The 25,658-nt window shown below is 47.3% G+C and overlaps 2 protein-coding genes across 4 annotated transcripts; one reads left to right on the top strand and one right to left on the bottom strand.

The window, feature by feature from the left end:
* Positions 1–1,846: 1,846 nt before the first annotated feature.
* Positions 1,847–14,459, top strand: GPN2 (GPN-loop GTPase 2). Of its 3 annotated transcripts, XM_074934458.1 has the most exons (7): positions 1,847–1,985; positions 3,429–3,864; positions 5,821–5,977; positions 7,107–7,267; positions 9,749–9,879; positions 10,423–10,502; positions 11,140–14,459. In XM_074934458.1, the coding sequence occupies exons 2-6, from the start codon at positions 3,451–3,453 to the stop codon at positions 10,493–10,495; spliced, it is 936 nt and encodes a 311-aa protein (XP_074790559.1). In that variant the 5' UTR covers positions 1,847–1,985; positions 3,429–3,450; the 3' UTR covers positions 10,496–10,502; positions 11,140–14,459. The 3 variants fall into 3 exon arrangements, with proteins under 3 accessions (XP_074790559.1, XP_074790557.1, XP_074790558.1); XM_074934456.1 differs by having other exon boundaries at positions 10,423–14,454; XM_074934457.1 differs by lacking the exon at positions 1,847–1,985 and adding an exon at positions 2,202–2,344 and having other exon boundaries at positions 10,423–14,454.
* LOC141974615 (T-box transcription factor T-A-like) lies at positions 14,378–24,404 on the bottom strand. Its single transcript, XM_074934453.1, has 8 exons — positions 23,750–24,404; positions 21,859–22,123; positions 21,226–21,360; positions 19,750–19,811; positions 19,291–19,352; positions 18,353–18,532; positions 17,209–17,323; positions 14,378–16,150 (listed from the first exon to the last, which is right to left on the bottom strand). The coding sequence occupies exons 1-8, from the start codon at positions 23,932–23,934 to the stop codon at positions 15,904–15,906; spliced, it is 1,251 nt and encodes a 416-aa protein (XP_074790554.1). The 5' UTR covers positions 23,935–24,404; the 3' UTR covers positions 14,378–15,903.
* Between the last annotated feature and the right edge of the window lie 1,254 nt (positions 24,405–25,658).

Raw genomic sequence — 25,658 nt, 5'->3', positions numbered from 1 at the left:
CTTCTTCCCTTGTCTTGACAATCTGCTTTACCCCTAGACTACCATGGCAGAGGAGCGGCTTATGGCTTTTTCTTGTAGTATGAGCTGTGGGCTGAGTCCTTAGTAAACAAGGTTTAGAAACCACCTGCTGGAAAGAGTTTGATCTAATTATCCACTCCCACTATGGCACTGTTGCCGGTACCCAGTGCTGAGAGGCAAAACAGCAGCAGGGTTTGGTTTGCTACCAGGTGTGCTTCACCCAATAATCACAACGGGGTGGAGAAGCGGAAAAGTTTATCTGAAGCTTCAAAAAGACTACAGGGAGAATAGAATCTCAAATCCTGCACGCAGAGCAGGAAGTTACACAGGCTTTTATACATCCTTTCTTCAGCATACTTATCCAATAGCAAGCTGCCCTAAGTATCCATATAGCCAGCCAATCCAGTTACCAGCTAGTTCCCTTGTTTTTTGTATCATTTGTTAAACTATACATAAAGCTGCTTTATTCAGCATTTTTCTTCCACATCTGCCCTGTTTGGCCTTGTTTAGTTTCAGGCAGTCTGACTCTGCAACATATTGTTGCAGAGCCTCAGCCTAACTGCTGCGAGTGCCTCCAGGCGGGGGGGCCAAGGACACTTGGGCCTAGTATGTAGAGCTGCTCCGAGTGCCTCCAGGCGGGAGTGGGGGCCAAGGATGCTTGGGCCTAGTGTGAGGGGGGCTTCATAGACACTTGTGGTCTTCCATCCCCTCGAGTAACCTAGTGGCCATGCCCCAGTGTCCCCAACAGCACTAAAACTAGTTTAAGGATGTAGAGTAACTCCCTTTCCTCACAAACCTCTGAGAGCCTCCTCTGCTAGTAGGCCTGGTCTGCATCCTCCACAGCCTGGCTCTGGGGGATCATCCACTGAGAATAGATGGCTAGTTTCACACACAGAATGAACACACTGAAACTGATGCCTATTTATTTTTAACAATAGCTGGGCAAATTCATTTTGGGCTATACTGATCAAGGCCTGACCAAGAAGTTTAACTCTATTTTCCAGCTTTTTAAAATCTATCTGTACAGCACTTAACCCAGTGGGGTCTGGGCCATGAGTGCTACTCCTAGGCCCGCTCATACAAAAACTTTAAACATGTCACACACAACTACTTATGAGGGGAGGGGCAGAGCTCCTTTCTCAAGTAAATCTCTGTCATTAAAGAAGCTTCTTACAACCCTTTTATTTCTACCGGAGGGCATCTGTAAATAAAAGCTTAGTCTCTGTGTGACGTGCCCCTGGCCAGCAGTGCCTGGGTGCTGTGTGAATGCTCTCCTCGTTTCAGCTGGACCAACCTGTGAAGAGGGCCACCTGGGTACCTCTTGCTCACTACTCTAGCTGTTACTTACAGGCTTAGCCCCTGTGGGGGCAAGGGCGCAGCTTCCCTGCATGAGGGGGGCTGAGGCTGGCCTTAAGGCTGCGGGTGCATGATTGTTAATGGTGTTCCATGCAAGTGGGCTGGCTCTGCCCTAATGTTAAATTAATTAGCTCAGAATGAGGGCTGTGGGCTGGGAATGGAGCCCCCCCCCCCCCGCCGCAGCATTTAGGGTCCTGGATAAATAATTTTCGGGGGTCTCTGTCTTGCACGTGAGCCATGGCCAGGCCTGGAAGCTAATCAACAGCGAAACCAATGCAGTGCTTGAGCAGCGTCCGAGCAGGCTGCCTCTCACCCCCAAGGCTGTAGGGGGCGCTCTGCTGTGCTAGCTCCTACGGCGCCAGAGCCCCTGGGCTTTCCCGCTCCGCTTCCTTTCCCTGCCTTGCCGCCAGGGGGCGCCAATCTCCTAGCTCAGCCCTGCCTGGCGGGGGCAGCGCCTCATGAATATTCATCAGCTTAGTACAACGAGGACGTAGCGGGCTCCCGGAACCTTCCCGCTCGCTCCCGCCCCGCCCGCCGGACCCGAGCAGCTGGGACACGCGCCGGAAGCGGCGTGACGGGCACGAGGGGGGGCCCTCGGCAGAGCCGCGGAGGTGAGGCTGCTCGCGGGGCGTCGCCCGCCCGTCGCTCCCACGGGGCCTGGCGGGGCGGAGGCCGCGCTGCCCCCGCTCCCCGCCGGCCCCCCCAGCGCCTGAGGGGCGGGCCGCTCCCCCGGGACGGGCCCCGGCCCCTCAGCGACCCCCCGCCCCGCTGACGGCCACTGCACCCCCCAATCCCAGAGAGACCCCCCCCCCCGAGCCTCACTCAGCCCCCAGACCGCGCGGTCGCAGGGTGTCTTTAACGTGGATGGCGCGTGCGAGGCTTTGTCGCTCCGGTGTAACGGCAGCAGGGATCAGTAGCTTCGTGAGCTCAGCGTTGCGTGTGATCATGTCCTAGATGCAAAGGAGAAAGGGTGACTTGTCCGTTTCAAACGCATGAACTTTTACTTGGCCAGGGGTTATGAGAGACACCCCCCCCCCCACACACACACACAGAGTCTCTCTCACGCTTTTTTCAGACTGTTTTATGAACTGGCTTTAACCCTGTTGGACCCCTGGGCGCCTGCTCCGTTAGACCCTCCAACCCCCTGCCCAGCCTTCCCCAGACCCTCCTCCTCTCGCTAAGCTTCTCCACATCTCCTAGGCATCTGCTAATATCCCTCACTCTCTGCCCCCAGTGGTCTAACCTCCCTCAGGTTCCCTCCCCAAACCTCCCTTACCCCATCTGCTCCCCCCTGACCACCACCCTAGCCTCTCATCCCTCTCCGTTATCCCCCAGGCCGCCTCCCCAGCCATGCTCCCATCAGTGACCCCACAAAGCTGAGCCTGGCAGTGAGGAGGTGTTACAGGCTTCAGGGCCTTAAATAAATGTGCTTCCTATTGTTTCTAAGCTCTCTGCCCAGGGATTTTTCTCCTGGGTTTGATATTAATATTTTTACTAGTTTGAGAACCCGTTACAATGACTTGACTTTGTGTCCCAAAATGAGACTGACCCCTGAATTATAACGTCAACCAAAAGCCATCTTCATCCAGTGGAAAATAAAATCCTCTGACTATCCAGGTACAGGAATCCCTGTCGGATAGCAAAGGTAACCGTAACAGGTGTGTCTGAAAGTAACAGTTCTAGACAGGCTGAAAGAACTTCAAGGGCACTCAACATCTTGTCAGCAAGAATCTGAATCTGCTCCCCTTAGCGGCGTAGCCCTTTATATCGTGGTTATTTTCTGCAGCTGGTTTGGGCCAGTGGACAGACTGAGATATTGCCTACTCCACTGCCTGGAAGGGACTGGAGACTGTCCAGACAGGAAGGATAAAATGAGGCTTACTCTCCTGTCTTGGCATGGTCCCTCCATCTTGCTCAAGAGGTGAAAGGGGGGTGTTACATGATAGGCCCCCCTAGGTCTGAGAATTACTTGGCAACTTCAGTTTTCAATGCATAATATTCCTATAAACACAAATAAAGGGCACTGTCTTAACCTTTTCCTTTTCTCTTTCTAGGAGGAGAAAGAAATGAGCTGACATGTCAGAAAACCAAATGTCTTGCCTGGCCTTTGGCCAGGCAGTGATTGGGCCACCTGGCTCGGGGAAGACCACTTACTGCTTTGGCATGCAGGAATTCATGTCCAGGATTGGGCGGAAGGTGGCTGTGGTGAATTTGGACCCAGCGAATGAAGGGACTCCTTATCAGTGTGCTGTGGACATCTCAGAGCTTATCACCCTGGCTGATGTGATGGATAATCTGAAACTGGGCCCCAATGGTGGTTTGATCTATTGCATGGAGTACCTGGAAGCCAACTTTGACTGGCTGCAGGAAAAGCTGGCTAAACTCAAGGGTCATTACTTTTTGTTTGACTGCCCAGGGCAGGTAGAACTCTGCACCCACCATGGCGCATTGAAAAATGTCTTTGCACAGTTAGCTAAGTGGAACTTCAGGGTATGTTTTGGGTTTTATGTATAGTAATAAGATGGTTCAGCACCCGTAGCTGTCGCATGTTTGCTGAACCATGTTTAAAAGTGTTATGTCTTGCAGATAGGCCTTATGAATCTGTGGAGTGTATGTAATAATTAATAACATGCTCTTGCTGTGTATTGGTCCATTCAGCCAAGTATATAAAAGCACTTTACAGAGGTAGGAAAGTATTTTGTGGGGAATGAGGCACAAAGAGGACTTGCCCAAGGCTACCCAGCAAGTCAAAAGAATAGAATCCAGGGCTCTTCCTTTGCTCTACTCCTAGTGTCTTTCTACAAAGCTTTCACATTTTAACCCAGTGAACGTTGTAGCTTGGGATAGGGAGGAATGTTTGTATGCCAGATTACTCTGGACCTGAAGGATTCTATCCCAAGAAATTCAAATAATCTTTCAAGATGTGTAACCCAGATCTCATTCAGTTAACAAAAATTATGGGGCAAATTATATTTTAATGTGCTTGATGCAAACATTTATTTTAATGCAACATTCTTGTACATTGAAACACACAAGCCAGCAAATGCACAAGTGAAGGTTTCCATAATAAAACTGTCTTGCTTACATTACATATATCTCATACTTTGAATTACTGGCTAGACCATTAATGTATAACCGGTATACTGGACAATCAAGGGGGGTAAGGTAATTTTACTTTCAGAGTAACAGCCATGTTAGTCTGTATTCGCAAAAAGAAAAAGGAGTACTTGTGGCACCTTAGAGACTAACCAGTTTATTTGAGCATAAGCTTTTGTGAGCTACAGCTCGGATGCATCGGATGAAGTGAGCTGTAGCTCACGAAAGCTTATGCTCAAATAAATTGGTTAGTCTCTAAGGTGCCACAAGTACTCCTTTTTCTTTTTGCGTAATTTTACTTGAGAATCTTATTTAGAATCTTAACTTTTGCATTTGTGTGTGTGTTCGAATAAACATGGTGTTGCATTCACACAGTTCTTTGCATCTAATTTTTATCCTTTCTGAAAAAAGAAAAATCACTATAGAGTTGTAGAGATGAGTTCTTATCCATGTCTGTAAGCTTCAGTACACTATAGATACAGGAAAAAAAATCTATCTGTTGACACAATTGAACTCTGTAATATGGAGTTATACATTTTGTGCAATTTCATAGTATGACAGGTAGTAACGGAACTAAAATCCTAAACCAATCTGTTCCATATGTATGAAAAATAATTAATCAAATTGTTTATAAATTTATTAATTCTTTCACAAACCACACTGCGACTGTTCGTCCCAGAGAAGTTCGATGTTATAAAATTACTCTGTTATTGAATTATTTTGGGGTGAATATTTGTATGGGAAAGGTGGAAAAATTGTATGTAGTCCAGTAATTCAAAACTGGTTTTAACATGGACTTCCATCGCCTTTGGGCTGAGACCAAGCATGGAAAGTTTCACCCCCAAAGGAAAGAAATTCCAAGCAAGTGAATAGAGGGGGCTGAAGTGGAAGAAGAGTTGCAACTTTAACAATCTCTCTTGTTGTTGGTGAAAGTTTGGCACGTCTGTAATCTTTTTTCATCCATTGATACCAAAGTACTTTATAAAAGTGGGTCAGTATCATTATCCCCGTTGTACAGATGAGGAAACTGAGTCATAGCAAAGTGATTTTCACAAGGTCATTCAGCAAATCAGTGACACAGGTGGGAAAACAATCCAGGTCTCCGGACTCTTTGTTTGGTCAATATCCTATACAGTGGATCATGCTTATTGGTCAGAGGTATACAAATAAGTATATCAAACCTCTAGGGAGAAGTTGGCTGATGTTTTTTTTCTGATTAGAACCACATGAGTCTGGAGTCTTTATCTTTCTCCTGTGTCACAGATTTGCTTTAGTGACTTCTGCATATTTGCATAGGCAGATTCTGCCCTGCCTCTGATTTTGCACTATTTCTCGTTTTCCATTTTGCAGTTGGCTGCAGTTCATTTGGTGGATTCCCACTACTGCACAGACCCTGGAAAGTTCATCTCAGTTCTCTGCACCTCCCTCTCAACCATGCTGCATGTGGAATTGCCCCACGTCAATGTCCTCTCTAAGATGGACCTGATAGAACAGTATGGCAAGCTGGGTAAGAGCCTTTGGGAAGGAGGCCTGCGTGGAAGGAAAATGAGTGGACCCTGCAAAGGAGCAGAGGGTAGAAGGGAAGTGCTGTGGAGCTGACTCTTATCAGAGAGAAACTAACCTCCTGATAATCGGCAACTTGGGGATGATGGACAGGAAAAGTATATAACATCTCCCGGAGTTCTTGGTGAAATATTCTGGCCTGTGCAGTTAGCTGTGTGCATGAGTACTCTCGTAGGCGCTTTCAAAGCCATTCAGTAAGAAAAAGGAGATCTTGAAGTGGCCACAGGGTCCACTGGTAGCACCGTAGACCTGTCTGTTCTTTCTTCTGCCTTTTCTGTTCCAGCCAATCATCAGCCTCCTCTCTCTGACATTTCACACAGCCTCGCCACTCTTGGGGCCAAATTCAGTAAGTCTCAGGTGGTATAGCTTGCACCTTTAACATATATTTTAAACCAACTTAAACTCAGTGGGCCAAATTCAGGGGTGATGTGTAAGGTGGGGGTATTAGTTGTACATTGGTGGGTGGGTGCGAATCTGAAGGAGTCCCTGTTGCAGTAACTTATTTGCTGAGGAATCTGGAAGTAGTTGCACCTGCCACCGTTCTAGATGTGATTTGATTCACCTGCTCTCCCCTCTCCAGCCCCTGCCATGTGGAACAGCCTCACTCCATCTCTCCACCTCTCTAAATGTCCTCTGAAGATGTATCTTCTCGCTTGTCTTCACATCTCATTCCTTCCCTGCTCCTTGTCACTCTGTATTTGACTCTAAAAGCAGATGGGACATAGTCTGTGTGAGACGCTACACGAAATAGTCGTCTTGTACCTGTTGGGGAAACTCTCTGGAGCCTCTTGTGCTAATGGGATTGCTGGGGAGCTGTCTGACTCACCCCTCTATGGGGAGACTCGCTGTTCACTGGGCTTTGTTGCATATTCTCATTTGATGGTAGGATGGCATTGGAGCCTTTGAAGAGGGAGCGTGCCCTGCTAGCCACACAGAGGAGTTAATGTTGTCACAGAGCATGTTCAGAGGGCAAAGAAAGGGGTGGGCCAGGACCCCCCCACCTCCAAACCCATAGGAAAAATGCAGACCCTGGAAGCTGGTCCTGAAGCTGCTTCTCTTGTCTTTCCTTGCAGCCTTCAACCTGGATTATTACACCGAGGTTCTAGATCTCTCTTATCTGGTAGACCATTTAGCCACCGATCCATTCTTCAAGAACTACCGTCGCCTCAATGAGAAGTTGGTGGAGGTGATTGAGGACTACAGCCTGGTCTCCTTTGTTCCACTCAACGTCCAGGTAACCCAGCTTGAGGTGCGGGTGGGTTGGAAATGACAAGGAACGTTTTGCACGTAGCTTTCTGATTCGTGAACTGCCTAGAGTAAGTTTGTGGGCTTCAAAAGGGAGCTCCGTTCTACCAGTGAGCACCTGACAGTAAAATCTTGTGTCACTGCCCATGTTTGTTTTTTTCCAGACTTCAGCTGTGTCAAGTAGAACTGTAATTTCACAGCTTGATTTCTGTAGCCTTGAATAAGCATACTTATATTAAAAAAAAAAAAAAAACCAAAAACCCTGTATTACCCGTGCGGTATTAAGTCCAAGTTTACTTAGTGCCTTTGATAATGGTCTAGAAGTGGGCTTTGGGAGACTAATGAAACTCAAATGGTACTAAACTTGGAGAAATTGCAAACTCTGGTCAGGACAGAGAACTACAGAAGGGAGGTACAGAGAGTGAAAACTTGAGCAGAAAATAAAAAGAGTCTCCTCCTAGAAAAATACAGCTAATATATCAGGGTGGGGAGGGAATCCAAAATATGAGATACTCAATAGTATGGAGAAAGCCAGGAGGCTATAATATTGAGAGACACACGGTGGTGAGAATGGAGAGCGAGAATGGAGAGCAAATCAGGCCTGAATTTATAAATGCAGTGTGGCAGCAAAAGTAAAGCTAATGCAGTTTAGGGATGCATAGGCATTGCATCATGGAGCAGGGAATTAAGGATCCCCACTCTACACAGGTTTCAGAGTAACAGCTGTGTTAGTCTGTATTCACAAAAAGAAAAGGAGTACTTGTGGCACCTTAGAGACTAACCAATTTATTTGAGCATAAGCTTTCGTGAGCTACATCCGATGAAGTGAGCTGTAGCTCACGAAAGCTTATGCTCAAATAAATTGGTTAGTCTCTAAGGTGCCACAAGTCCTCCTTTTCTTCTTTCCACTCTACACAGTTGTCTTGTAACTGTATCTGGAGTTCTGCATTCATTGCTGGGCACTGTGTCACCTGAAATATGCCGATAAATTTGCAGCAAGAGAAGAGCAACAAAAATAAGCTGACAGGCAGAATAATGTTAGAAGGAAGGATTAAAAGGAGTTAATATATACTAGTAATGTATACTAGAGTTGTGTAAGTGGCAATAGGGGAAGATACAAATATTTGAATGGAGCAGGAGGGAGAAGAATTATTTATATAGCACTTCACCTGTTGAAGCACTGTGCTGGCATTGGTATCACCCAGCACCACTTATAGGTTAAGTTTGTAAGTATCGGTATCCCTGTTTTATGGACAGATTAGGAAATTGAAGCACCGAGGGCCTGATCCAACTCTCATTGAAGCCAATAGAAAAACTCCTATTGACTTCTTTGGGCATAGTGTTGAACCTGGAGTGGGGAAGTAACTTGCCCAAGGCCACGCAGCAAGTCAGTGGCAAAGCCCAGTTTGCATCTCGGGACCTCCTGACTCTCAATCCTGCACTCGTTCCTCCAGATCATACTACTTTGCCGCAAAACCCTCCTGACAGTGGGGTGTGGAATGCTGTGGAGGACGCTTCCTGTGACACTGGTGGAAGCCTCATTACCTGGACTTTTAAAACTAGACTGAACAAATCCCTAATTATAGAGAATAATTTTGTACTGGAAGGGAGACAGTTCTTCAGGTCCCAATATTGGCACATCTTTTTTTTTCCCCTCTGATGTCTACGATACAGCATGTTACTTTCTTTAAAGTGTTTTCCGCACATTAATCCTCCTACACGCTCTGTGATGTAGGTCAGGGTAAGTGTCGTTCACTGCGTTTTAGAGATAGGGATGCTGCGGCAAAGTTAGGTTACTTGCACAGGAGGGAGTCATTATTAGAGTTCTGACTGTAATTCAGGACTTGCTGACATATAGTGCCCTGCACTAGCCACTAAACCACTTCCTGTAGATCACTGAATTTCTTCAGGGGAAATGGAAATTTCATTTCAAGAGTAGGCTGCAGAGCATCCTCAATGTAGGTTCAGAGCAACTGCCTTATTTAGACCATGTTATCTTAAAAGATGGCCAAGTCCATCCATTATATTGTAAGCCCTTTGCTACAGAGATCTGTCTGTTATGTTTTTCCTTTGGCATTTTGGCTGTTATAGGAGTAGAGCCAGTACCCAATGGCTGGAATTCTGCACTCTCGAGTGAAAGAATACACAATATAGCTGCTGCAATTTTCCCCCATCTCTCTCTCTCTTCTCCCCCATGACCCCCCCCCCCCCAAAAAAAAAAAAAAAAGCCCTGAACCTCACATTCGCTGGTGTTGGGAGCTGCACACACATCTCATTTCTTCATAAGGAAGAAATCACTTTCCAGGGAGAATTGTGAGGCTTTCCCTTTTCTCTACCCAGGCTGAGCGTGCGGCTGTGGCATTGCACCCATCCCTGCTAGTTCAGACTGCTTGAGTGTTTTTTCTTCTTAATGCTTCTGTTAAAGCTGCTGCTTCTCATTTTCACCCCCACTGTGTGTCTCTCTTCCCAGGACAAGGAGAGTATGCGACGGGTGATGCAGGCAGTGGACAAAGCCAATGGCTACTCCTTCGGAGACTTGGAGCAGAGAAGCCTTGAAGCCCTGATGTCTGCAGCAGTGGGAGCTGATTTCCACTTCACATCGTATCCTTTGGCTGCGCTTCTCTCCTGTGTGGAGTCTTGAACTCGGATTTGTGGCTCTGGGGATTTCATATAGGCCTGTTATCTCAAGGTCTGAATTCAGGCCATGTTGTTATTACCTTTTATCTGATGCTGTTTAATGGCATGTGTACAATGAGTTGTTAGGTCTCAACTCAGATCCAATTGGACAAGGGTCCACATCAAACCCACCACAACCACATTTGGCACTAATTGGGATCTTAATTGGGGGGGGTGTCATTGACTGCATCTCTGTAATTCATGCTCACTGGGCTTGTTCCTTCCACAGAGCGTAATTAATCATTTGAATTAATGCCACTTTGTTTGGAGCTTGTTTGGACCAGCAAGAACTACAAATGCATTTGAATGTTGCATCTTCTTACCAGTGCTACTAGTTCCCATGTTAGCTTTCAGGCTAATGTTGAAGTCTATTCTCGGATGAGAAGGTTAGAGCTCCTTTGTCTCATAGGGTGCTTTGAACCCCAGCCCTTCTTGCTGCCTTGTTTTCCTTGATTCCTGGATGATCAGCACACTTGCAGTCCAGGAGAAGTATGTGCAGCCTCAGGAGAAAACCGTGGAACAGGAAGCAATGGAAATATAGTGCTCCTGTATCTTTCAGCAGGCTTGTAGTGGAAGGAGCTCCCTTCCTGTTTTAAGTGTGTCCCACCTCTTCCCATCAGGAGCATGAGGGGCCCTCTGTGTAGTGTGACTTGGACCTGGTACTTCCTGGGCGGAAGTCCAGCTGTTAAGCTCCCTCTTTGTATGAATGCAGTCCTGCATCTGGATCCTGCTGCTTATGAGCTATGTTTTTCTGGGTGAAATGAGATCAGGACCTCCATAGCTGAGTGCAGGGCAAATTCAAGATCTCCTTACAAGAACAAGAGAGAATTTTCACCTGATCTAGGACATCAGCAGCAGCAGAAGAAAACAACTTCTCTGTAGAGCAGGCAAGATGTAGGAGCCCACTATTGCCAAGTCTCATCCCTCACCACCATGACCAAGGCCACGTCTCAAGTGAAAGACAAATCAGCATTTACTGCAGTGAATGGAGCTCCTTCTTGTGGAATGAGTTCTCCATGTATTGAATGGGACCTCTGTGCATCCTCACAGTGAGGAGTATTCTCTCCTTAGAGAGCCAGCCACCTGTCCATTCATCCCTGGGAGGGAGGAGAGGTGTGAGTTTTGTTGTTGTTGTTTTTTTTATCATCAGCTCTTTCTTAACAAAAACACTTCTCCACCCCTTAGTTTCACCCTGTACTTTTGAGTTTGCTATGAACTCCCCTGAAATGGAGAAAATGCAACAGTGCTGCAAAGCGTGGGGGACAAGAAGAGCCATGAACAGGTTCCTTATTGCAGATGCAGCCACGCGTTTCTATTAAAAGCACTCTATTCTCTGTGGTTTCCTTCTGTGACCTACCTGGAAGCAGGGCAAGTATCTGCTTGGGAGGGGGTGGAGGAAAGGAGGTCACTTCTTGTGCACTCTGTTCCAGTGGACAAATTCTGTCTCTCTGCCCTGCACGACGAAACCCTGCCAATGTCCTGTTGTGAGCTCCTGAAAGCTTTGCCCAAACTGTACTAACAGGAGTGTTCATAGGCTTATGACTGGGGAAGAGCCTGTGTGGTTCAGCAGAAGAATGTTGCTGGCTCCGCAAAGGTTGTAGCAAACCATAGAAGTTAGGTCTTTCTTTGTCTCTACTAGGTCCTTTACTATAACCTTCCTTTGCTATATCCCTCCGTCTTTGTGGGATTGTTCTCTACAATTGATTGTCCAGTGCTTTACCCACTTGAGTTTTAAACATCCCAAGCAATGGTGTGTCCACTACTTCCCTGGGGGAACGCTGAATAATTCTGCTCCTACTTGCTGTAGAGACAGTTATCAGGCTAGTTAACTGCTGGTGTAAACGCACCTATCTCTGCTAGAATGGCATCTAATGATCTGAATCTGCCCTGAAGGAGGCTGCTTGAGACAGGTACATGTTGTGTTTTTTAAACTGATCATGCCTGGCAATTAGCTTATAATGTTCAAAGCCATTTACAAATGGATTAATCCAAACAGCACCCCGGTGAGGCTCGTGAATAAGTTGTTACAGTTTCATAATGTTTTACAGATGGCAAAACTGAGACACTGAAAGGTTAAGAGACTTCAGCAGCAGAGCCGACATTTTAATGGTCAGCAGTTCCTGGCTCCCAGTCCTGCGCTCAGGCCAAGTTTTCCATCCCTTTTCGACTGAAATATTGTAAAGAATAATCTAGTTGCTTCGTGCTGTAGAACTTAGCAGGAGAGTTTCCCTCTCTTCCCCTGTACCCTCCCCTGGGCAAACAAAAGAATTGTAGGCTAACAGCTGGTAGGAATATAAGCATGGGTGGTACTAAAGACTCATGGTAGAAGAATGAGATCTGGATTTTCCTACATCTCACGGTATTGTGGCCGGGGCTCAGAGTAGGAAACTTTCTACTCTGTTGCTTGTTGGTGACGAAATGGGGATGCACGTGACACATACACAGGCTTGGGTTGCCTCATATCAGTCATGTCATGAAGACCACTCTGGAGTTTAGAATTGAAAAAACAAAGTTCTGTCTGCTCTGCATGTTCAAAGTTTTTGGGGCACTTTTTAGAAGAGTAGGGTCTTGCCTGCATTGTTAAGTTTTGTGTCTGCTGGTGGTATTCTCTGCCACAGTGGTAACTACATTGCAGTGATTATGCATATAGATTGAAGTGCCGTCTCATCATGTATTTAGATTGAAACTCCCTCCTTGACTCACCCTGTTGCATGTTGGTACTGTAGTCCACATGGGACATAAACTTACCTGCTTTCTGTTAGCCGTACTGTCGCTTGAGTGTGTGTTTGGAATGTATTCAATCTTAAATGTGAATTTTATGACTCAGAGAAATGTGGTGCTTTAAGAGGGCATTGTTAGGTCAAATTCGATAGAAATGTTTCTATTGGTCTTCAGTTTTATATGATGTTTGGCTTTTTTTAATTTCCAAGGCAGAAGTAAAATTCTTAAAATTCACCTGTAGTGTTTGCCACTGGAGCACTATGCTAGTGCAGGAGAATTGAAAGTCCCTTTTCTTTTTCCAGGCAGAGAGAAATGCAAAAAAACAAACAATATCAGTAGTGAAAAGTAAATGTTCAGAGTTCCGGCATTAAGGTGTTCTTAGTGATAGGTCAAGAAATCCATTTCTAGGTCCCATCTAAATTTTAACCTTTTCAGCTTCTCTAATTAGAAGACATCTTGATAGCTGGAAGTATCTTTCTTTATTATTTTACTTTCTCTCCGTTCTGGCTAATGGTAGAAGTTGCTCTCTGTGCTATCTTGTCACTTAGGAACCTTAAAACCAAGTGTAATGTTGACATTCTGTCCGTGCCCTTGGAGGGTTTAGGACCCAGGGAGGTGGGGGAGATGGAAGGAGCATAACCAGATGAAAGCAATGTCTCACTTGGGTATTAGAATTTCCTCATTATGCGAATCCACAGAGATCATAGAGGAGAGAAGATAGCAATTGCCTGATCAGCAAACACAAGGCAGCAGACCACCACGTATGGTAACAGACCCCTACGAAAGTAATAACGAGGCCTCTCCTGTTCGTGAACTAGGTGAGTCAGAGTAATTAAATTGTACCTCTCTATGAATTATTGCTGCTTAGGCATAGCTGAAAGTGTTGATATTACAACTGGATGGACGTAATGGGATGATTGCTCCAGTGGGAAAACCCACAGGGAAATGTTGCTGTCTCCACCTCTCAGTGCAAGTCTCGCCTATTGGACACTCAGGCCCCAGTGTACCTGCTGATACCCGCATGTTAGAAGACAGACTCAACATGGGTGAAGAAGAAAAATGAAATGCAGGGTGTATAAATACAGTGGGACCAATTCCATTCCTGTTGATAACTCTTTCTGCTAAGTGCCCTTGAAAGTGAGCTGGAACTGGAGAGCCTTAAATCTGAGGTGGTAGAAAAGTTGCTGATATAAGTGAGTTTGCACCCACTGAATTATACAGCCATGCAGGATGTATAATCTGGGAGTTCCCCGAAGCAGGGAATGGTTATGTTTTGGATCATGTCTCTAGTTAACAAAGACATCATGTGGGGTAAAGGACAATAGTTATTTCTGAAATGTGAGTTAAATGCAGGGCAAGCTTATGTGGCTCTGAAAGTCTCATCTTATGGAGCAGGAACTCTACAGAGCTGATCTATCAGCAGGAGTCCCCAGCTCCCAATTGTAAGTCACTGCTTGTATCAGAAGCAGCAAATTCCTTCTGGTCTTCCCTCTTTCCCGCAACCTCGCATTGCCACATACCTCCAAGTTAGATATTTGTCGACAAATGACTCGGGCTAACCTTCTGCTGACACTCATGTGTGAAATAGCCTCACTCCTGGAACACCCAAGAGCCAAAGCCTCATTCCCACTTCCCTGATTCATTTTCATTTAGGAGGGATCACCAAAGCGGAGCTGGGCTGGGTATGTTTACAAGTTAGTTATTTTAGAGAGCTTTCAATCTTGAAATGTTCCAATGACCTGAAGTGAGAATCTGGAATCCAGCTGGGATTTTTAATCCATTCTCCAGGAAGTGATTAAATACACTGACGGGTTTTTCTTTTTTTAAAATTTTTTATTTTTTTTATTATAATATTTGTTGGATGACATCTCACTGAAGCACAGTGTGTTCTCTCTCTTCCCTTTTCCTAAGGGGCATAGTAAAGTTTGACCCATGCTAAAATGGAGAATAGTATTTCTTACTATTAATGAATATATATTTTTATTCCAGTCACTTTGTTACCTGTAGCTTTGGGTCTTTGACCGTAGGGGAAGAGGCAGGGAGTGGAGGGTGACGTGAGTACAGAGGCACAGGATCACACTGATTAGAGGTGGCAAAGCCCTGTTGATTCATGGAGCTTATGATCCCCCAATAAGGACAGGACCGAGTCCCCTGGATGGATACTGGATGAACTCTTAAGCACTCTAAGCACTGCATTTTATGACATATATTGTTTTGTTGGGTGTTTGGTTGTGTGCCCCCCCCTCTCTCCGGGTTGGTTTTCCAGTATGATCTGGGAAGGATTTGAATAACAGGTTCATACACACATTTTGAGGAGCTTTGAGAGCAGAGGTAGAGGAATCTGTAGAGGAAGGGGCTGTAATGATCGGTCACAATAGGCCAATGGCTTATTATGTGTGTGGATGAGTCTCTCTATTAAAGTTTGAGGTTTGCCCTATAGTTAGTCTTAGTAGAGGGTTTGCCAAACTTCTGGGAACACATGCGGTCGGCTGCTTAATTTGGAGGAAGCACAGTCTTGGTATCTGAGATCAACTTCCATAAGGGAGGAGCAGGAAGATGGTAAATTGAGAGGGTGATTCTTACAGCCAGGATGCCTTATTCCAAAAATTTTTATACCTGCTCCAAACCCCCTTATCAGCACTTACATCTGTAAGAACTCTTGGAGGGTTTCAATCTTCAGCAAAAGGCAAACAACACTTAGTTTTCAGAAAGGTTTATTTACAAGTGAAGTTCTTCAAATGTATGAGCCAAGATCTTGAAAAGCTGTGTATTATTTATAGATCTTATTTCCTTTATTTGAGTCTCCTATGTGTAAGTGATAACATGCTGACTGGCTGGACGTTGTTATGCTGGGACATGCGCTCTACAAGACAGCATTCATTTGCTCCACCATGCTGAGAGTCAGACAGGTTGCATCTTTCTTCTTAGCTTTACCCCCATAGTTTGGAAAGCTAAATCTCTCCTTGGAGATATGCCCTAGTGCTGCTGAGCACAGATTACCACCTGTATCATCCTCTGGTTGCTCTATAAGAGTCTGTCTTCCATATTATGCCACAGCCTTTAAACAGTGGAGGTTCTGAGACATGTTCTCATCTTGTAGGACTATGCAATCAGCTATGTGCTGTGAGAGTAGAGAGGTTCACACCATTGTTCAGCTGCCCCTTTCTTTGCCCTCTGCCAACTTCTTTCCAGTTGTTTTTGAAGATGGAAGAGGGCAGCTTCTCAGTGTCAGTAAGTCTGAGTGACTGTTGCCCAAGTGGATGCCAGACGGGGAATGGCGGAGTCGCACTGACCATCACTCGAGGGCACCTCTGCCAGAGCATTGTCATAGACTGGGGATGTGGAGGGGGCTGATATAGCAGAGGCCAAGCTGCTATAAGAGACCGAAGATCCTCTCAGGAACTGGGGGTTGGAGCTGGACTGAGGAGCAGGACTGATAGAGTTGCTGGTGACGGACCACAGGCTGGGATATTGACTGTAAGGTGAAAAGAGAGTTACCATCATGGCTTATCTCACTCACTTCCAGTAGTGCAGCTGGTCTTTCCTCTCCTTGGCGTCCTTATTCTGATACACTCCTCCATGCTCAAAGTCATTCAGCTGTGAGGAAACGGGATGAGACTATAAGGCTTATGAATGCACTTACAGCCCATCTGTAACTGCATCACAGTCTTGTCAGGAGACTGGTTAAAATTTGCAATGTGGGCAGAACATAACTGTGTTGTAACTAGGTCATGTAACCCCTCTGGAGACATGCCCAAGGCTTATGGCATAACTATAACGTGGGTAGGGTCCCTCCCCGCTACACATTTTCACTAGGCCCTTGATGAGGTAGCTCTTGTAGAGGAGACAAGCCCCCTTCAGGGTGAGGGGTGCCACTCCTGCAAAACTCCCTCCTCACATCTTTGGCAGCGGAGAGTAGGGAGCTTCACCTCTTGCCTTTGTCCTTCCCTACAAAGCAAATTCTAGGTGGGGAGAAAAAAAATTGTACCTCTTTAGCAACAGGCTAAGAGTTTAGCTTGCAGCCTACCTGCTTTCTCGATTCTCCATTCACCTGGTGTTCACTCCCCTAAATGCTGCGCAAATCTACCCCTGCAGACACAGCTGTGCTTGATTTACACCCTCAATTTCTGCATTGCTGCCCCCTCTACCTGCACCAGTCCATGCTACTCCAGTCGTGAGCCCTCTTACACCTATCAGTAAACCTCAGCCGATATCTCCTGAATACCTGCCTTCCTCAGTCATTGCCATCCCCCGGGCACTGCCAAAGCTCCTCCACTCTGAGCTGTCAGGCTCGTTCTAACCCTAAACATATAGAGAGGACAATGTGCTCAGTGTCCTGAGGCAGGTAAAGTTCAACTAAGGACTAAACTGAGACACCATGTTCCGACACCATGTTCCCTCTCCATGTGGTTAAAATCAGGGTGTGAAACCAGCTACCGCTGGACATTAACCCCACTTAGCTTCCTTAATTCTTTAGTCTAGGAATAAAAGCGCTCTCCCTCTTTGAAGAAAGGATCCAAGTCTGTGCCATACCTTGTGGTAGAGGCAGTGCCGGGTAGAACCCCCATAGAGCTGGAGAGACTCCGGCCAGGCCAGCTGTCAGGGGCAGGTACCATGGAGAGGCCAGTGGAGTTATCTACATAATTAGCTAAAGCAAAAATAGATTATTTGGATGTAGAGCAAATGGTGACACATAATAATAAAGAGAGGAAGGATCTCCTGGTGCAGTGGTTCTCAAACTTTTGTATTGGTGACTCCTTTCACACAGCAAGCCTATGAATGCGACCCCCCCCACCCCCATAAATTAAAAAGTGTTTTTAATTTAACACTATTATAAATGCTGGAGGCAAAGTGGGGTTTGGGGGTGGAAGCTGACAGCTTGCAAACCCCCACATAACCTAGTGACCCTCTGAGGGGTCACAATCCCCATTTTAAGAACCCCTGGACTAGTGATTAGAGCACTAGCCAGGGAATCAGGAGACTTGGGTTAAATTCCCTGCTCTGCCACAGACTTCCTGTGAGACCTTTGGCAAGTCACTTAGCAGCTCTACCTCAGTTCCCTATCTGTGCTCAAATGCTACAGTAATAGATGCCAGATCAGTACCACAGACTGAGATTAAATGAGATATTTTTGTCTATGCCCTTTACAAATGCTATATAGAAAGACTTCCCCCAATACTGAAATCCAGCTGTCTCTGGGTGGAGCATAGAAGTGATTGTCAAGTAGCGGCCCGATTCTGTTTTGCATTGTTTGGCAGCAAGCTCTCGTTGTGCACCCGCACTGGACAGGACTCCATGCAGCAGGCCCCACCTTACCCAGAGAGGAGCAGGCCTGGGTGCTCACTCTCACAAGTGGAGATGGGCCTTTCTACCGTGAGGGTATCCAAGGGTGAAGGCAGCTGTGGTAATGCCTCTGCTGGGCAATGAGGGTCTGATTTCCAGCGGGTGCTCAGCACCCACAACTCCAGCTGAAGTCAGTTAGAGCTGTTCTGGCTCAGCACCTCTGAAAAGCCACCCCTAAGGGAACAATTTAATAATGTGCTCCATCTGTTTAAAGGACAGTTCTCTTTCCCCTGCCCCGCTTTCTGCATTGAGTCGCTGCAGTTAACTTCACAGGCAGCCCAAGTCTTGGGCCAGTCCAGAGTAGGGAAGATGAATGTGGTTGGGGTGTCCTTACTCGGTGAGGCGTTGATCTGGCTGTATGGGCTCGGATAAGGGGAGGCCCTCCGGTTCCGCAGGCTGGAGTGTGTCTCGCAGTATGAGCTGTGGCCAGACGAGAGGCCAGGACTGCCTGAGAACGCAGACTGGGCAGGAGAGGAACAGAAAGAGCTGGTGCCTGGCAGAAACCAACCCCCAACTGCGAAAGGAAAACAGTCAAAGGTAACTCAAAGCTCTTTAGGCAGCTAGCATCCCTGTCGGAGATCTGTCCAAAGGCATGGCATAGAGCTGGGCTGGAAATGAGCAATATCAGAAATACAAAACCATGGAAACAAGGGGCGCATTTTCAGAAGTTCCTAAGTCATGTAGTAGCCAGAGTCTAATTGGTTTTCAATTGGACTTGGGAGCCGAGGTCACTTCGCTGCTTCTGAAAATGCTACCCATAGTCTCTAGAATGTCCAGGAACGACGCTGGCGGTATTTTAAATGGTGGGTCTCTAACTTTTAGGCTTGTTGCAAGAGACGGACACCAAATCAGATACCTGTTATAGGTCAGCATTGGGAATCTGAGCCTGAGAGAATTTCACATCTCAACAATGCGAGGTCCTGTTGGCTCCATTTGGAGATCATACAAACCATGGACTCTTCATCCCCCACCTGAACCTGTTTCCAGTGCAGCAGTGAGGGGCTAAGGAACCTGAGACTCCAGTTTGAAAGTGTTGTAAACACTGGTAAGGTCTGGTTCTGTGAATGTCCTGAGCACTCACTGACTCCAGGGGGAGTTGAGGCACTCAGGCCCTGCTCCTCAAAGGTTTTTAGACTCCTAACATCTATTTAAATGAGTTAGGAACCTAAATACCCTTGGGGGGATCTAGGCCTCAGTGCTCTTCAGGATTGGACCTTTCGTGTGTTCATGTCCTAGTGTCCCAGAGATCAGTCAGAAAAGAGGAAGTCTCACGCTGTGAATAGCCAGACTGATGAGCTTCGTTGCTGGGGTCCAGAACGTCTTTGGACTCGCACCTACATGGAGAATATAGAGAGAGAATAAAGTCTCCAGTTAACCAACGTCAGGTATTCATTAAATAGAGTTCATTTACAGGATCCCTTTACAGCAGTGCCATACAGCCAGTTGCCATCCTGACTCCCAGCTGCTTTAGGGGGAGCAGATTGGTTAGAGCGGGGAAGTGAGGTGGGATCTCTGGGCTCTGCCACTGAGGTACTGGTGTGGTTTTGAGTGAGTTTTTTCCTGGGCTTCAGTTTTCCTATCTGTAAAATGGAGACAGTTGCTCACAAGGGTGTTGTGAAGATTAATTCATTCCCTTTTATAAACACACTTAGATGAAAGGAGCACAGGAGGGGCAAAGCACTGCTAATGATTCATGCAAGCTGACCTCAGTCTCCCTCAGCCACCACTCACCTCTCCTTGGCATCCAGGAACGCTTTTGCAAAGGGATTATGTTTAATTTTCAAGGCAGTGATCTGAAATGACAGAAGACGGTTGCAGTTCAGCTTTTTTAAATAGAAACCTTCAGCCACTCCTGACCCTTCTTCATGTCTCCAACACCCCTCCCCACCCCGCCAAATCTTACTCTGGCACACTGGTATCAAATTGCAATTAACTCTACTGACATTAAGCAAGTTACAATGGCTCTACATTTGTATAACAATAGAATTTGGCCCTTTTGTTGTTTCTATGTTGGATTATATCAAGGAGCTTCTCATGAATTCCTAAAATCCACTTGTCTTCACTCCTTGGAAGCATGAAATGGGAATCGTTCTAACTTTCCTCCCTTTTATTTACATGTTCATTTATAGGATTGCTCATGAGTGGTGCATGCCTGCTAGTGGTTTTTATTTTTTAATAAGCACTTGTCTGACAGCTTCTCATATTGAAGCTGCTAACAAAATAGTGTCGCGCCCCCCCCCCCCCCGAGATTCAGAGCTGTTCTGTTTTCTACAAGTGGCGATGCTGAAACGCATAGAGGAGGGGACTTGCCAAGTGTCAGAGCCAGGATTAGAACTCTCAGATTCCTTGCCCCAGGCTCTACCTTAGACAACACTTCCTCACTAGCCATTTTAAACTAAAAACAGAAGAGAAGCAGCATTTTTCCCCCAGGGAAGGCAGAGCAGGGTATTGCATTAAGAGCCAAATTCCACCCAGCCTTACATCCCAGGGAATACCATTGAAATCAGGGCTGGATTTGGCTCTAATTCTTATGTGGACTTCAGCTGTGACTGCAAAAGGTGTGAACTTTCCAGAGATACAGAAGTTGTTTCCAGAGCTGGCTTTCGCTAGCCGAGACCTAAAGTTCCTTTGTTTCCAGCAGCGTCCAGGCCTAGGGTTAGCACTTCACTTTCCCCGATCAGCCAGGTCTGAGGGATTGTTCTCTGTGCTGCAGGCTTGACCCTGTTGCCATGGCCATCAGTGCGAGTGCTCCTGTTGGCTTGGGGAGCAGCACGTAAGCGTAAGAAACAGAAGTTTGATTTCTCCCAGGCCCTGCTCTGTGAATCAGGTTTCTGCGTGGTGGGGGGAGAGGCTTTATGATATACACACCATAAAGGAAAGTGGATTCCAAGTGACGTACAGTGTATTTGATCTACCCAAGGGAGGGGGGTATGCCCTCGGAGACAGGTGATGGTGGGAACAGAACGGGGACATTGAAATGAAACAGTTCATTGTGCTGGAAAGTACTGGAAGGGTTCCAGTTGGATACGTTCTTCACTTTGTCTTGAAATGTTGTGCTGTTAAAAAGCTGCCTCGTTCCATCTCAGAGGTGACCACAGCACAGTTGCAGGGGGAGTGATCCACGTGCCTCTGGTCTATAGTGCTGTGCCTTTCATGATAAAACCCCCTAGCGCACTCTTATCTGCAGGAAATAATTATTCGACTTACCTCCTCGTTCTGATAGGCGGTGACGGCAATAAACTGGGTCTCCGGGAAAGCAAAGCTGCTGATTGCTTTCTGAGGCCCCCCGACCTTCACGATGTGGACGCGGGGCTCGTACTTGTGGAGGGAGTTCAGCATGATCTGAGGGACAGAACAAACACACTAAACAGTGCCCTTCAGGCTCAGCTTCATCATCTGAGGACCTGATCTTTCAGTGTGCCAGAAAAGCAGTCAGTATGCAGGCCAGAGACATGCATCCCATGCCTGCAGTATCTCCTTCACTTTGTCCTGCAGGTGCATGGATAATGTAATATGATAGGGCCTGGTGTAACCACATGGCTATTTGCTCAGTAAGTTTTCTCTAATCTAGGCTCCTGCACTGTGCTCGGTGAGCTATTTGAGTATGTATTTGCTCAGGGCAAACTAGTGACATCTTTGGGCCACTAACTGAAAGTCCAACTTGTCCACTGGAAGCCCTAGAGAATGACTGCACAAGCTAATGCTGCTGCTCCAATACTTTCCTGAGATAAGGGAAATAGAAACTTAACTTGCTGTCTTGGGCAAGTATCTTAGAGCTCTCCAGAGGGCTGTAAGATTGGCTATCCCCCTTGCCCTCCTGTGAGCCCCTTCCAGAGTTACCTGCCCCCCTCCATTCATCTTGTTGGAGAGTTTGACTTTGCTGAAGGTGACGGTGGCTTTCATCCAGTGAGCCCCAAAATTGGGGGATTTGGGATGGATGTAGACGCAGCTCGGGCTCTGGGGCTCAGGCTTGCCGCTAGGAATCCACTCCCCGTTGACATACTTCCAGCGGTTCCCATCTGCAGCCACAAAGTCCAGGAGGATAGAGTACATGGAATTGGGGTCCAGGCCCGAGATGCCGACCTTCAGCACTGGGAACATTCTCCTACGCAGGGGATAGGAGGAGGAGACGTTTAGTTGTTTGCTTCTCCTTTATTGGCTGCTTTGCTCCTCTCAGCTGTCATTGCAAACCCACTTCTGCCACAGGTTTAATTATAGCACTGGTCTCTCTCCTGCCACCTTAACAAGTGTATCTCTTAACCCTTCACCTGTATCACAGAATTTCTCCCCACAGTGGCATTTCAGGTTTCAGAGTAGCAGCCGTGTTAGTCTATATTCACAAAAAGAAAAGGAGTACTTGTGGCACCTTAGAGACTAACCAATTTATTTGAGCATGAGCTTTCGTGAATGCTTAAATAAATTGGTTAGTCTCTAAGGTGCCACAAGTACTCCTTTTCTAGTGGCATGTCCGTGGTTCCTAAGCACTGTCATACCGTAGGCATCCCTACTGTCCTGGTCCCTGGAATGTGGCTGCTGGTCACTTTCCTAGGCATGGAGCATAGGCTGCTCCTTGTGACCCTGTGCTGTGCCCAAGCTTCTCGGTGTGAATGAGAGGCAGGGGCCTCTGGAGCTGGAGACTTTGAACTGTCTCCCCAGTAACTCGTGAGCCACGTCAGTGTTCCAACAGGCCTGCCTGGCTGTGCTACAATGTGATTGTCTCGTCTTGCCTATGTGGACAGGGCTACAGCACAATACCATAACGTGGGGGTGACAAAGGTCAGGCCCATGTCCACAGGAAAGAGTAAACCTTGTCTCGACCCCTGGCATCATGAACCTTGCTATGTAGCTAGGGCCAGAGTCTGGGTGAATTGGTACAAATGGCCTGGAAAGGCCGGGAGATGCCAAAAGTAACAGCAGTTACCAGGAAGGTTTAAGTAGGGGCAGTACCTTCATTTTCATTTTAATATAAACTGATCTGTTGGCCATCAGTTTTCTTCCTTTTCAAACCAGACAGACTAGTCTCTCCCATTCCCGTAACTGGGAGGGGAAACTACTGACCATTTTTAATTCACCTCCCATCAGATCAAAGTGATCAGCCTGTTACCGTTTTCCTTGATCATTCTTGGATGGTGGGGCGGGGGGGAACACCCCAGTTTATAAATTCTGAGTCCTCGCCACCTGCCTACATAACTGTCCCAGCAACGGAATCTATCAGAGCCATCTTCTCTGCAGCAGCTCTCGGCCTCCGTATCGCCCAGGTGAAATTCATCCTTGTGCAGAGGGCCAGCACAAAGACTCTGTGCTCTTTACAGCCCAGGTAAAGCAAAGCCCCTGAGGGGGAATTTGTACGAATCAGACAAATGTAGCTATGCAACTCCGCTAAAACCCTACGGATTTAAAATAAGGGTGCTTCCTAGACCTGGGCCCCTACCCCCAATGGTGGGGGGGAGATGCCTCCCCCCCAGCCCCCCATGTCTGGTGATCATGCCACAAGGAGCTCAGAGCCAGAAAACAACCAGTGGCACCTTCCTGGAGACAAGAGCAGCATAAAGGGGGGCTCGGAGGAGAACAGGGTCCTGGTGGAGCAGTTGGGTAAATGTATGTATCTGGTGCCTGGAGCCACTGGTGATGGGCATCTTAAAGATACTTAAGGGAGGTAGATAGAGGGGTGGAAGGAGAGGCTACCTCCAGACAGCTCAGAGGAGGGGTAGGGAAAATTCTTTGCACTCACCGGCCAGTTTTGGTGACTATCATCTCATTGGTGAGCTCCTTAAAGTTCATCCACAGCTCTTTCTCCTCCAGCACCACCTTGATCTCCCTCTCCGAGACATGCTCTTTCTCAGGGCCCATTTCCAACTCACTCTCCACCGCGCTGAAGACATGGTCCAGCCACTGGTGGCTGGGGACCGAGCTCATGGTGTCTGGCTTCCTCTCTGCCTCCCTCTGGGAATCCCACAGCAAAGCCCTGGAGCCCAGCACCTAGCATCAGGCCCAGACCTGCTTGTCATTGGGACTCACTGGGGAGGGGATGGAGATACTTCTGGGATTTTAAACCTCTCCTCCCCGCCCCCCTCAGCAGGACTCGTGGAGGCTTGGGGGGGGAGGATTCCTTTCTCATTGGCTAAAAAGAGCTAGCTGGTGCCCCCTCCCAGAGAGATGAGGAGGTGATTGGCCAGCCTGGGGAGGGAGCGGGAGGTATGGCTGGTCACTATGCTCTCCTCCCATCTGGAGGGGGAGAAGCTTTGATGTCTATGTGAAACTCAGTGGGAAACCCAATCTGTCTCCTTCTCTGGAGATGGGTTCTGTCAAATCCATCCTGTCCCTGGACCCACTGCTTCCCCGGCTTCAGGGGTCAGGGGAAGAGATTGCACTGCCATTGACCACTGAGCACCTTTCGTCCAGGAAAAGGCAGTCCCTCTAACAAACCATCCGAGGGAGTCGTCAAGCGAGGAAACTATTAGCTTTGAGGGGTGGGGAGTGCTGTAGCCCCTTCCACCCCTCCCTCACCTGCCCCCCTCTGCCCCGGCATCTCCCTTTCCGCTATGAAATCCCTGGAGGGTGGGGAGGGAGGACAAAACTGTGCAAAAGTCTCAATAGCACATTGGCAAATATTTGTAGCAAATTGCCACAGAAAAATATAGCAAGGGGCGAAATGCTGCTTGCCCCAGCCAGGCAGTGACTGAGTGCTTAGAGCAAGTTAAGGGGGGGGAAATCACTGCCTTTCCCTGCTCCGGTGGCAGTAACAATCCTGTTTAAGGCCCGATTCAGCAGAGCACATGCTTCAATCCCAGTGCACACCCACACAAAGGCTAGGCTCAGGTCTAGTTGCTTGACTAAACGCACAAGGGGCCCGACATTAGTGCTGAGTAAAAGCGTTAAAATCCCACTTTGCATGTGTGGCTACTCTGGACAAGGCCTTGCCTGGAGGTATAAAGTTGTTGCTAGACACCAGTGACCAGCTAGGGCCCTGGTACTTGTAACCCAAACACCCCAGGTGCACCCCACCTCCTTATTGCAGTGGGGCTGAGGCCCTGGTGCCTGGATTGCTCTGCAGAGAAAAGGATACTACTACTTCTGTAGCCCTTTGTGTTTTCAAAGTAACGAAGCTCACAACTTAGATGGTCAGCTCTCGGGGCAGGGTCTGTCTTGTTGTTCGGTGTCTGTGCAGCACTCAGGACAATGGAGCTTTGGTCCGTGAGTGGGGCTCCTAGGCACTGCCACAATAAGAATAATAAATAATACTTGTAGAAATATTAACCTAACGAAGCGTCACAACCCCACTGTGAGATCGGTAAATACCCTCTGCCTAGGCACTTAGATGGCCCCCATCTCTGGAGTACCTGAGCATCTCACAAACAATGTATGTATCCTCACAGTATCCCTGTGGGGGATAGTATATGATAAATATAGTATCATCCAGATGGGGAAACTAAGGCACAGAACAGCGCTGTGACTTGCCCAAGGTCACACAGCATGTTAGGAACAGAATTCAGCTCTCTTGGCTCCCACCCTCTGGCTCTAACCACTAGACCACACCTGTTGGGATGTAAAATGTTCTCCCTATCAAGTCTGTCTGGAGCACCAGCAGGCGCAGACATGGGGAACTCAGCTGCCTGCTGGCATTGTAACTCGAACGCAGT

Source organism: Natator depressus, chromosome 19 (assembly GCF_965152275.1).
Source record: "Natator depressus isolate rNatDep1 chromosome 19, rNatDep2.hap1, whole genome shotgun sequence".
Classification (NCBI taxonomy): Eukaryota; Metazoa; Chordata; order Testudines; family Cheloniidae; genus Natator; species Natator depressus.
Note: the sequence above shows the minus strand (reverse complement) of the source record. Positions and strands in the feature narration are given on the sequence as shown.